This window comes from Phyllostomus discolor, chromosome 2 (assembly GCF_004126475.2).
Source record: "Phyllostomus discolor isolate MPI-MPIP mPhyDis1 chromosome 2, mPhyDis1.pri.v3, whole genome shotgun sequence".
NCBI lineage: Eukaryota > Metazoa > Chordata > Mammalia > Chiroptera > Phyllostomidae > Phyllostomus > Phyllostomus discolor.
Genome location: NC_040904.2, coordinates 191297722 through 191309403, shown reverse-complemented (window position 1 = coordinate 191309403; position 11682 = coordinate 191297722). Strand labels below are relative to the sequence as shown.

The 11682-nt window shown below is 33.9% G+C and overlaps 1 protein-coding gene across 1 annotated transcript; it reads right to left on the bottom strand.

Moving 5' to 3' along the window:
• Positions 1-9768: 9768 nt before the first annotated feature.
• Positions 9769-10722, bottom strand: LOC114513840 (taste receptor type 2 member 31-like). The gene has a single exon (XM_028533206.1). The coding sequence runs from the start codon at positions 10720-10722 to the stop codon at positions 9769-9771; it is 954 nt and encodes a 317-aa protein (XP_028389007.1).
• Between the last annotated feature and the right edge of the window lie 960 nt (positions 10723-11682).

Below are 11682 nucleotides of genomic sequence, written 5' to 3'. Positions count from 1 at the left end.
CAATTTGGGAAGAGGGGTGTCATACAGGTGTTTATTTATTTTTTAATTTATTTTTATTTAATTTATTGGGGTGACATTGATTTATAAAACCATGCAAGGTTCAAGTGTACAACTCAATAAAACATCAACTGCATATGACACATACTTTGGAATTAAATTATGAAATTGTTTTTATTCCTTTCTGCACCTACTCTAAGTGTCTATTCATATCTCACAAACCACCCTAAAAATTAGTGGATTAAAACAACTGCTTAAAACAGCTAGTTCTGTGGGTCACCTGGTCTTGGCCAGGCAGTTCTTATGGTGGTCTTTCCTTTCATTGCCATCAGATGATGGCTGGGAGCAGAGTCATCTGAAGGCTCAAATGGCCTGGACACCTAAGATGATTCAGTCCAGGAGGTTGCAGTTGGTGGTTTTCAGCGAGGAGCTCAGCAGGGGCCTGCCCATTGAGATGCTTGCAGTGGCTTCTTCCTACGGTTTGGCTACTCACAGTATGGTGTCTGGGGTTCCAAAAGTGAATGTCCAAAAAGACAGGGAATGAACAATGCCAGTACCATAAAGCTCTGCCTAGAAGCTGGCGCAGCACCACTTGTACCACATTCTACTGATCAAAGCATTTACAGCACCTGCCAGATTCAGAGAGAGGAAGTAGCCCCCCTCATCACTGGAGAAGTGTCAAAGAAATTGTCGCCATTTTAACCCACTATACCATCTATAATCTTCAGACTTATACCTTCCTTTCTTATTTACGTAAGTTATTCAAACTTATTAAAATACAACGCTTTTTCTTTTTTTATAAAAGCAAAATATATCCCCAATTTTCTATTTCCCTCCAATCAAAACTAATGTCTTAGCAACCAGTGGTAGTTAATCTTCTCAGGTATTTTTCTTTTTTCTCCTTTTTTTTATTGTTATTCAAATACACTTGTCTCCATTTTCTTCCCACCACTCCCCTCCACCCCAGCGATTGATTCTACAATTGTTTCAATATTTGAAGCTTGTCCCTGTAGGAGAATTATATGTCAAATAAGATTTGAAGAAATAGTTAACAAAAACTATTGGAAATTACAGAAGATGATGAATATATCATAATTGAAGAAGTTTCAAAGACATTTTTCTTTAACAGATGAGACAAAAATAAGAGAACTAATATTTTGCATAATTAATATACTTAATACTATACTTATATATGGCAAATCTTGCAACCTAAAGCAAAAGACACATTCTTTCTTAATCAAATTCAAAGTAAATAAAATAAAATTAAATCATACAGTGTAGTTTTATAAGTCAGATTATCATAACCTTTGAAAATAATTTAAAAGGGGAAATCAAATACAAATCAAACCACTTGTTATTCTTGAAATATTTGTTTAACATATATACATTATATTTGGTTAGACAGAAAACTTAAACTTATCCATATTTTGAAAATGAAATACTGTAAGTATACATGTGAAAACAAATGTGTTTTGGTTGACATAATAATTAGAAGACATTTTAGACAGATGATTTTATAACACAATGAGGAGTTACTGAAAATAAATTAGGAAATAAACTCAAATAATTAGAAAAGGAGAAAAAATAAAACCAAGAGAAGAAACAAAAATTAATTAAAACAAATAAAAGTAATATTAAGTGAATGAAAAGAAAGGACTCATATATTTGGGACTAACAAAAAACTTCTTAAAAATACAATAAAATTAACTAAAGTCTTTTAAATTCTTAAATTACAGAAGGAAACAAATAGAAGTAACATCTTAGAAGTAACCAGGTAAAGCCCCAAAAAAGTGCTTGAAAAGAGAAGACATTTTTTCTACATTCTAAAAATAAAAATTGGTTTATGCAGACATAAAATACAAAATGACTTATGATGTACAAAATGACATTAAAATATGTTAAACATACGTTAAAGTTCTTAAAATCTAAATTAAAATTCTGATATTTAACAGAGCATTGACTCTTCCCAGAAGGTGCTGGATGTAAGTGGTTTCATAAGAGATATGTTTAAATAACAGTCCTCTAATATGATAGTTTACACAAAATATTGAATAGAAAAAAATTTGCAGTTTCCTGATAATATATAAATCTATGTACTGTGGATCATTAAATGAAAATGTAATAAAGTGAAATGAGTGAGTGGTATACAGGTTCTTTCTTGCTTCTGAAACACTGCTAACAAATAGTTATAAATTTATTCTTACAATTGGAAAGTTGACATGCACAAAAGTATAATTTTCACATTTTAGTAAATATATATCTACCATGTATATTTTTAACATTTTTTTCTTTTATTTATTTATTTATCTATTTTTAGAGAGGGAAGGAGGAGAGAGAGACAGAGAGAGAGACAGAGAGACAGAGAGAAACATCAATGTGCGGTTGCTGGGGGTTATGGCCTGCAACCCAGGAATGTACCCTGGCTGGGAATCGAACCTGGGACACTTTGGTTCCCAGCCCGCGCTCAATCCACTGAGCTACACCAGCCAGGGCTATATTTTTAACATTTTTATTAAAATTTTCCAAAGAAGTGAGAACTGAAATACTATTTTTATCATTTGCTGCTGACAAAACTCTTATAATTAGATAATCCATTTATTTTTTTATTTGTATAAATATGTGAAATATATGCATACCTGTATACATGTAACTAACATTGGATAAGCATAGAAAAGAATCTTTTCCAAATAAACATTTAAAATTATTTTAATATTACAAATTACAGTAGAACCCCAAAGAAGGGTGAAATACCATACAAAAATTTAATTGTTTTCCTTCTGGGTCACATATGATGCTCTCCAACAGCACTTCAGCTGCTGCAGCACTGCAAGGGAAGCCTTCCTTAACTTCCCATTTCCCAGAATCAGGATAAACGAGTGAACTGAAGGATAAAGATTCATAATACTCTGGTCAAGCCAAAAGACCAGTTTGTTCTGCATCATCTCAGAACAGAAAACTGTTATAAAAATAGACAGGATATAAACAACAACCAGTAAGAGAAAAGACATCACATTTTTCATGGCTCTTATATGGGCCTTGAGATGGGGATCTCCGAATCCCTTTGCACTGTGCTTCATATTCTTGAGATGTTTCCACAGGGAGACGATTAACAGGATAAAGGAATTCAGGGATATTAAAAAGGGTAGAATGTCTCCCACAATTAATATGATCAGTTTTGTAAAGTTTTCAGTATTACTCCTTTTGAAACTCAAAGTCATATTTCCTTCATATGGATGTATCTGGATGTTAATATACATACTTGCCATAGCAATATTCAAAGACAAGAACACTAATGCTCCCAGCAACATTACCTGAACTACCATTTTAACTCTGTGCTTTAGGCAAAGAAAAACAGAATTTGAAAAATTGGCTATCTTGAGAAAATAAAAGAGGCTGAGGCCTGTGGCAAACCAGTTACTCAGATGACTGGCTACCACACCCAGCATAACATATATAGCTTCCTTTTTATTTATAAATGAAGATGGATAAAAATCCTTTGCAAACCAAGTCATCATTTCCATCCAAATTACACAAATTCTGGAGATCGCCAAAGCAGTGAGGATTTGATCAACTGAGGAGATCTTTCGTTTCTTGAGCCAGTCAATGCAGTTCACCAGTATTATAAATCCATTCCCCACAATACCAATTATAAATTCTGTATTTACTACAATGATGAAGAAGTTACGCAAGGCACTTCCCATATCTGCAGAGAGAGCTTCAATGTCTAATTGCAATGTTAACAACGTCTTGATTTACCACCTTGAAATAGTATGTATACTTACTCCTTGTACGTGCACTTAATTTCTTTTTAAAAATCATAGGCTCAATATCAAGTCAGAAAGCACTAAGGTGTGCCAATGGGCAGGCACATAGCTCTCCTTATAAAAATCATTTTCTCCCAGAGAGTTAGCTGCACTCTAGTCCAGGTTTTCTACATGCTCTCAACATAAAATGAAGTTTCTCATACTTGATGGTGACAGAAAAATTGAACTCTCATTTGCTAACATGCAAATAAAGACATATTCTCTTTCATTATTTTGCAATGCTTGTTTTATTTCATCTCTACCCAATTTGTTTACCAATTTCAGTTATCAATGCTATTAAAAACTCAATGCTTAGAACTCTAATATATAGCAAATATCTACATTAGTAGATGGAGTTTGATAAGCACAAAAATTGTCACCACTGAGGTGCAATACAGGAAGACTGAGAGGACATTTCCATAGTTTATCCAAAGATTTTTTTCTTTCAAAAGCATTCACGTTTCCTGAATGAACCCAGAAAAGTCAAACTCCTGAATGATAGATGTTCATAATTTATATTTATTTATCTATTAATAAATTGTTTGCAAGTGCCCAAACACACACACCTTGCAATCCCAATCACACCTTATGGGATTATTGCCCAGGAATGACTGTCTTCTTTACATCAATAAGGAAGTGAGACTCAGAAAATCCAAAATCATCAGGATTCTAAACTACTTAGTTTTCTCTCTAATAATGCAGGCTTGTATTCATTCCTTAGTATTTATTAAGCTTTTCTTGGTGTTAAAAAATCATACTATACATCAAGATATCTTAAAAACATGATTACTCTTGATACTATTTCATACTTAACTGTAAATGTTCAGCAAACTTTGGTAACTATTTACAGAGCTTGTGAGAAATGATAGAATTCTATTTTTGTTAAACAAACCAGTCTCTGAGTTACAGCCAGACATGGGCAACATAGAGAGGTTCATCCACAGAGCATGAATTGTCCCCATTCATGCCTCTCCACCACTCGGTAACACCCATTCCCCCACAGTCAGCAAAGGCTTTTAGGTTTTTCTCAGTTTGTTCTTACATCTTCCCAGGAACCTCTGTACTCTTGTCTGTTAAATCAAACACCAATGCAAGAATTATAGGTTTCTTAAACAAGACGGTAGAGTAAAATCATAATACATGTACTCGTGTCTTCAAAAAATTTTAGAAAGCAATATAAAAACAACAAACCCAATCCACAAAGTCCTCTACAATTGTCAATATCATCCTTCAATTTAGAGGAATTCAGATTTTAAGTTGAAGGGTCAAAATAGGAAATTTTGAGTCACATCTTTCAAGGGTAGAAATCAATACATCACCAAGGTAGAATGGGTATTCCAGGCTTGGCATCTTCCAGGCACTGAGCTGAATTCGAGGAATACCCCAACTCCCACAAAAGTGCGAGCAAAGATGGGCTAATGAAACAGTATCTGAAACTGAACTTTCATGAGACTTTAGAAGATGAAACATTACCTAGGTTCCAGTCAAAATAGGGCTCACCCCAAGGGAGCTCTCTGCTCCTACTCTCCTGTCCCCCCATACACATACAGCCATAAAAACACAAGCATGTGCATGCGTACCCAGCTGCAGCGCTCTGCATTCAAAAAGTAGCCCTTGTGAAAAGACAAACTGGTTCCACCTGAGGGAGGCAGAACACAAGGAGAAAGCTTCCACATTGTATCGCAATTCAAAGTCTTGAATCCTCACAGACAGAAGGAATTGTAAGTTGAGATTGGATTTTTCTAAAGTTGCAAAGACAAGATTTCTGTGAATGTATATTTGTGTGTAGCTTTCCTCCTGAACTGTTTTTAATATATTAATTGCAGTAGAATTAAGATACAAATAATCTGTAGATATTTCAATTGTATAATTTTGTGAATATGACATGTTTATATATTTGTGAAACCATCATCTTAATCAAGAAAACAAACATATATTACCCTCCAAATTTTATCCTACCCCTGTGTAAATTATAGATTGGTTTCCACATTCTAGAATGTTTAATAAAAGAAATCATACCTTGTAACTCTCTCTGGCATCTTTCACCTGACATTTTATAGCAAGATATATCAATGTTGTTGCAGGTATCGATAGTTCATTTTTTATCACTGCATAGTACTCCATTGTACGAAAACATCAAAATTCATTTATCCATTCACTGCTGATGAACATGTGGATTGATGGAAATATAAAATGGCACAGCTACCTTGAAGAAGGGATACATAAGTTTCTTTAAAAAGTTAAACAAACACCTGTTGTATGACCCTGGCATTCCATTCTTTGTTATTTACCTAGGAGAAATGAAAACATATGTCCATGCAAACACTTGATGCAAATATTCATAGTAGCTTTATTTTTAATACCTCCTAAATTCTGAATAGAACAAGAAATAATCTGGTAAAGAATTTTGCCTCTAAGGAGGTGTTTTATGACAAAATAACTATTATTAATGGATTAAAGATTAACTTCACTAAACTTTAAATATGATTTCTCTTTTAAAAAGAAAACTAGTCAAATAAAGAAAATTAAGTTATTCAAAAAATCTTTTGCTTAGAAATCTTCACTTTCAAGTGAATCATTTAGACAAGGATTAGCCTCCTGTCTGAAAACATGAAAATCAAACAAAATAATGAAACAACAGATTTCAAGATACTAAACATCAGGCAGTGAAGGACAGTGATTTGATGAAATCACTGGATGGAAAACATATGTGGTAAGCCTATGCTTGCCCAGATGATAGCTTTGAAAAAGTTTTCAGGCCATGATGTCGGGATGGGAACCTAGCTATGAGAACTAGCAATGAACTTGTAGAGAAAAAGCTGAGAATCTAGGAGACCAAGCATGCTAGAATTTGCAGCACAAAGTACCAGGAAGAAGAGATCTTCTACAGATCTATGGTGCGGGGGGGTGGGTGGGAGGCGGCATTTCTCATCGAATATTCAGCAGAGAAATAACAGACACATGTCTATGAGGAAACTACCCAGGGCTGAGAAAGAGTCATCCAAGAGGATAAGAGGAATCAGTGCCCAGCACACAAAAGGTACAGAACAGCATTTGTACCCACCAGTAAGACCAGGTGCTATTGCTCTGTATCCCCTCAAATTCATAAATTAAACCCTCATTCACAATGTGATGGTATTGGAGGGGGGACCTTTGGGAGGCGATTAGGTTATGGCTGTGGAACACTCATGAATGGAACTAGTGCTCTTGTTTTTAAGAAAAAGACCCCAAAGACCTCCCTTGCCTCTTCTGCCATGTGAGAACACAGCAAGATGACTGTCTATTTACCAGTAAGTGGGATCTCATCAGACACCTAACTGCCAGCTCTTTGAGATTGGATGTTCAACCAAGAATTTTGAAAAATAGATTTCTGTTGTTTATAAGCCACCCAGTCCATGAAGTTTTTGTTGTTGTTGTTGTTGTTGTTGTTGTTGTTGTTGTTGTTAAAGCAGCCTTAATGGAATAAAATTCTGAAAAATCTCATATTTTGCAGGACATACAGAACAATATTCAGATGATATTCACATAGAAAAGTCTTGCTTCAGTGGTGGAGAATAATTAGCTCTTGATTAACACTATTTGGTCCTGCCTAACAAATCTTAAAAGCAAGACCCAAAGGTTAAACAACATCCAAGTAATTTAACTGCAGCCCAGAACAAAGTTCATGAATGTCTATAGGAATACAAAAATATCCAACATCCAGTATGGTACAATTCATGATCCTACATCCAATCAAAGACTACTTACAAAGAAGCTTTAAAATAATAACCAAAATAAGAAAAATCAAACAAAGCCAAACTAGAACTGGCATATATATTAGAGTTAACCAATGAGGACATTAAAATAGTTATTATAATAACTGCATTTCAGGTTTCCAAAATGTTAAGATCCAAAGAGTGTACAACAAAGACCCAAGTTGAACTTCTAGGGATTAAAACTACAATATCTGAGATGAAAAAGGCACTAGATGCTATTAACACCCAGTCAGACAGTACAGAAGAAAACACTGGAGAAGACATAGAAATAGAAACTATACAAAATGAAACAAGAAAGTGAAAGAATTTTGAAAAAATAAAAAGCATCACTGAACTTTGGAGAAGATCAAGGGGGCTAAAAAATATGTAATTAAACTAGCCTAAAAACCTGGGCTTGGTAGAAGAAATAATGGACAAAATTTTTCCAAATAAGGTGAAAACTACAAACCTGTAGATCCAAGAAAATCAGTACACTCCAAGTACAATATAAAACAAAATGAAAACTACACCAAGACACACCATAATCAAATTTCTGAAAAGTAGTTTTAAAAGGAAAATATCAATAATAGCTAGAGAAAAATATGTTATGTTAAGGAAAAAATAAGGACCTTAGAATATTTCTCTTCAAAAATAATGTAAATAAAAGTCTACTGTAGCAACATCTTTAAATAACTGAGAAAAGAACATCTCTCAACCTAGAATATCCAGACAAAGTATTTTTCAAAACCGAAGGATCAATAAGGACCTTCTTAAACAAAAAAGAATTCACGCCAGCAGGTCCACACACTACAAGGAGTCTCAGAGGACATCCTCCAGGCAGAAAAGAAAATGATGGAGATGGAAATAATAGTATCTACACAAAGACATAGACAGCATTAGATACTGTAACTACATGGATAAATACATAACAATTTTATATTTTCATTTAAACTGCTTTAAAAAACAATTGTCTTGAGATAATAACAAAGTTTTACTATATGCAAAAAATAAACTATTTTTCTAGAATAAAGTAACTAATAGCAGTGACAACACTTTGAGATAGAATATGATAAAAAGGAAGAGGATATATAGTTTAATAATTTCTTCTAAATTGGACACTGGTGTTAACAACCCCCAGGGTACAAAGTCATGAAGCTCACTGCATGTTCCTTCCTGTCACACCACTTGTTTGATCCCCAAACAGAACCCACTGCGCTTTGTGAAAGTCATTTTCATACTTACCTTTGTTGTTTTAGTGCCTGCATATGATTTTTAGATACTGTAGTGCAGTTTTGCCTGCAATTGAGTTTTAGGATATTGTAATAATTTACAGGGTTTTTTTTATTTGGTTTTATTTTTTGGTTAAGGGGGAGGTCTAGTTCCTTTTCTTTAAAATAATATTTATGTGAAACAATCATCCATGTGGTGGTACGTAATTATAGTTTACTTTTGTTGTTGAATTATTTCTATTCAACTGGATGATTTTATATTTTGCATTCTACTATTGATGGAATATGCTCATAATAATGTTGTTATGAGTATTCTTATACATGGATCTGATCTATATAAGCATTATTTTTAAAATCACCATTGGAAGTATTTCGCAATTTTAATAATTCATGGTATCTATTCCAGATGATTCTCCATAAAAGTCCAGTGTATCATTTTAATTGACTTATTCAGTAAGGTGTTTCCAAACTGGAGGTTAGTAGTGACAGACTATTTAAAAAGAGTATGATCAAGAAGGTATTTTAATACACATCAGAATATTAACAGATAAGGAAGTATGTTGTGTAATACAAATAAAAAGATAACTTTTCTGCATAGTAACTAAATTTTACATAAATGTATTTATTTATACTTCATAGTTTAAATGTTTCCCATTTTAATGTCCCCAAATAAATGAATCTGAATGAAAATAGTGCTGAGAAACTATATTAAATCACATTAAAGAAAAAGCTCTCAATTTGTAAAAATTTCTTTAGAAAAGTAAGTCTTAAATAAATCTTCACTTTCAAATTTATTTTCCCTAGTAAGAATTACATAAGAAAGATACTTGTAACATCAGTAATCTCAGGTCATGGCTATGATTTTTCTTCTTTGTATTTTTTCTTCATCTTTTTTATATTACTTGAATATTCTAAGCTTTCTACCTATTTATATTAAAGTTAATCTTCCTTATCTGTGCCATCAAATCAGTATTATCTTCGCACATACACTAGGTTTACCAAGACTCACAGTTTTCTGCCAAAAGACAAATGGTCCCCCACTTTATTTCTTTCTTTCAGCCAGCTCCTCAGTTGCCACAGAAATGACAGAATGGCCTGTCTTAGCTTTTTGTTACCCCAAATCAGGATAAAGGAATGACTTGAAGGATACAGGAATCCAAGAGCATCAAAAAATATGCCAACTGAGTTGTTCTTCAACATATAAGAATTCCAAACTGTGATGATTTGAACCAAGAAGTAAATGACAAATAGCAAGAGAAAGGAGATGACAGTTTGCATGGCTCTTACATGGACCTTGGTGCTGGCATCTTGGGATCCTTTGCCACTGAGCTGCATCTTCTTGAGATGTTTCCACAGGGAAAAGAGTAACAGCAGTAAAGCCATCAGGGACATGGTAAATGGTATGGAGTTTGCAAGTGTAAATGCAGTCATATTTGAAAGATGTACAATGTCCTGCAACTTGGTCTTCCAAGTGAGGTTTCCTTCATAAGTGTTCATCTGCATTTTGCCATCTAAGCTCGCCACTGCAAGGTGACAAACCAAGAAGACCAAAGAGCCCAACAGTATCATGAGAACCACTCTTCTAGTTTTCCATTTTAGGTGAAGAAAGAAGAGGCTGGAGAAATTGGCTATCTTGAGCAAATAAAGTATGCTGAGGCTAGTACCAAACCAGAGGCTAAAGTGGTTGCTTACTGTCCAGGCAATATGAACAATAGTTCTTACTCCTGAACTATAGAAAGCTGGATTAAACACAGTTGCATGCCAATATATTACTAATACCCAGAGCAAAGCAATCCTGGAGACCGCCAGGGCAGTGAGGATTTGATCAGCAAAGGAGATCTTTTGTTTCTTGATCCAATCAATGCCATTCACCAGGGCTATGAAGACATTGGCAAAATTTCCTAGAACAAATTCTGCTATCATTAGGGTAGAAAGAATGCTCTGTAATAAACTTATCATGTCTAGAAATAAAAGGGCCAAGTCTAATACCCCTGGCCTTTATTCTTTTAATACTCTGTCTGACCTTAAGTTCTGTTTGACCTTGATCTTGAATGTGCATATAACTCTTGTTTCTATTAAATTCTATGGCTAATGTCAGGCAGAAAAGTATAGTATGCTAATTGAAGGGCTCAATGCTTTCTTCATAAAAACATTATTATGACCCAAACAGCTCAAATTAACTCCTACTCATATACTTTATGTCCTTGCTGTTGGCTGGAATATTTCATAACTGATGTGAAATCTGAGTTCTCATTTGCTCGTATGCAAATATAAAGATATTACCTTTCAATGTTTTGCAATGTTTTTTGTTTAACCTGTCCATAATTTGTGTTCATCGACTTTGTCAATAGTGAAATTTAATAACCCAGCACATTGACTATATAGTGAATGCTAAATTGTTCAAAAATTTTTGGCCATCAGTAGGATCATCATCACTATGAATTTTGTCATTTTTATTGAACATATTGGGTGACATTGGTTAACAAAATTATATTGGTTTCAGAAGTACAATTCTATAATACATCATCTGTATATTGTACTGTGTGTCCACCACTTAAAGTCAAGTCTCCTTTGGTCACCATTTATCCATCCTCTTGGGTTTTAGTTTTTAATGTCAGATTTATGAAGAAAGAATCCAAGCTTTTCCTATTAAAGCATCAAGGTCTTATTGAGTACCCCAGAAAGGCCAATGCCCACTAAGATCTGGTTGCTTATAACTAACTTTTACATATAATTTTATTGTTTGTCAATGCATAAGCACACAAACACACACACACTGCACACATGTCACCCATGGAAGAATTCTTGTCCCATAGTGTTCAGAAAGGAAAATGAGCCTCAATCAGGTCATTGAGGTGAAAATAATATCTTTTATTTCATTCAGGGCTTTCACCCTATTATTAATAGATAGCAAATAAA

Bases quoted from the DNA above. Each gene is read 5' to 3' on its own strand.
- LOC114513840 (XM_028533206.1), bottom strand. From the start codon at position 10,722: ATGATAAGTTTATTACAGAGCATTCTTTCTACCCTAATGATAGCAGAA.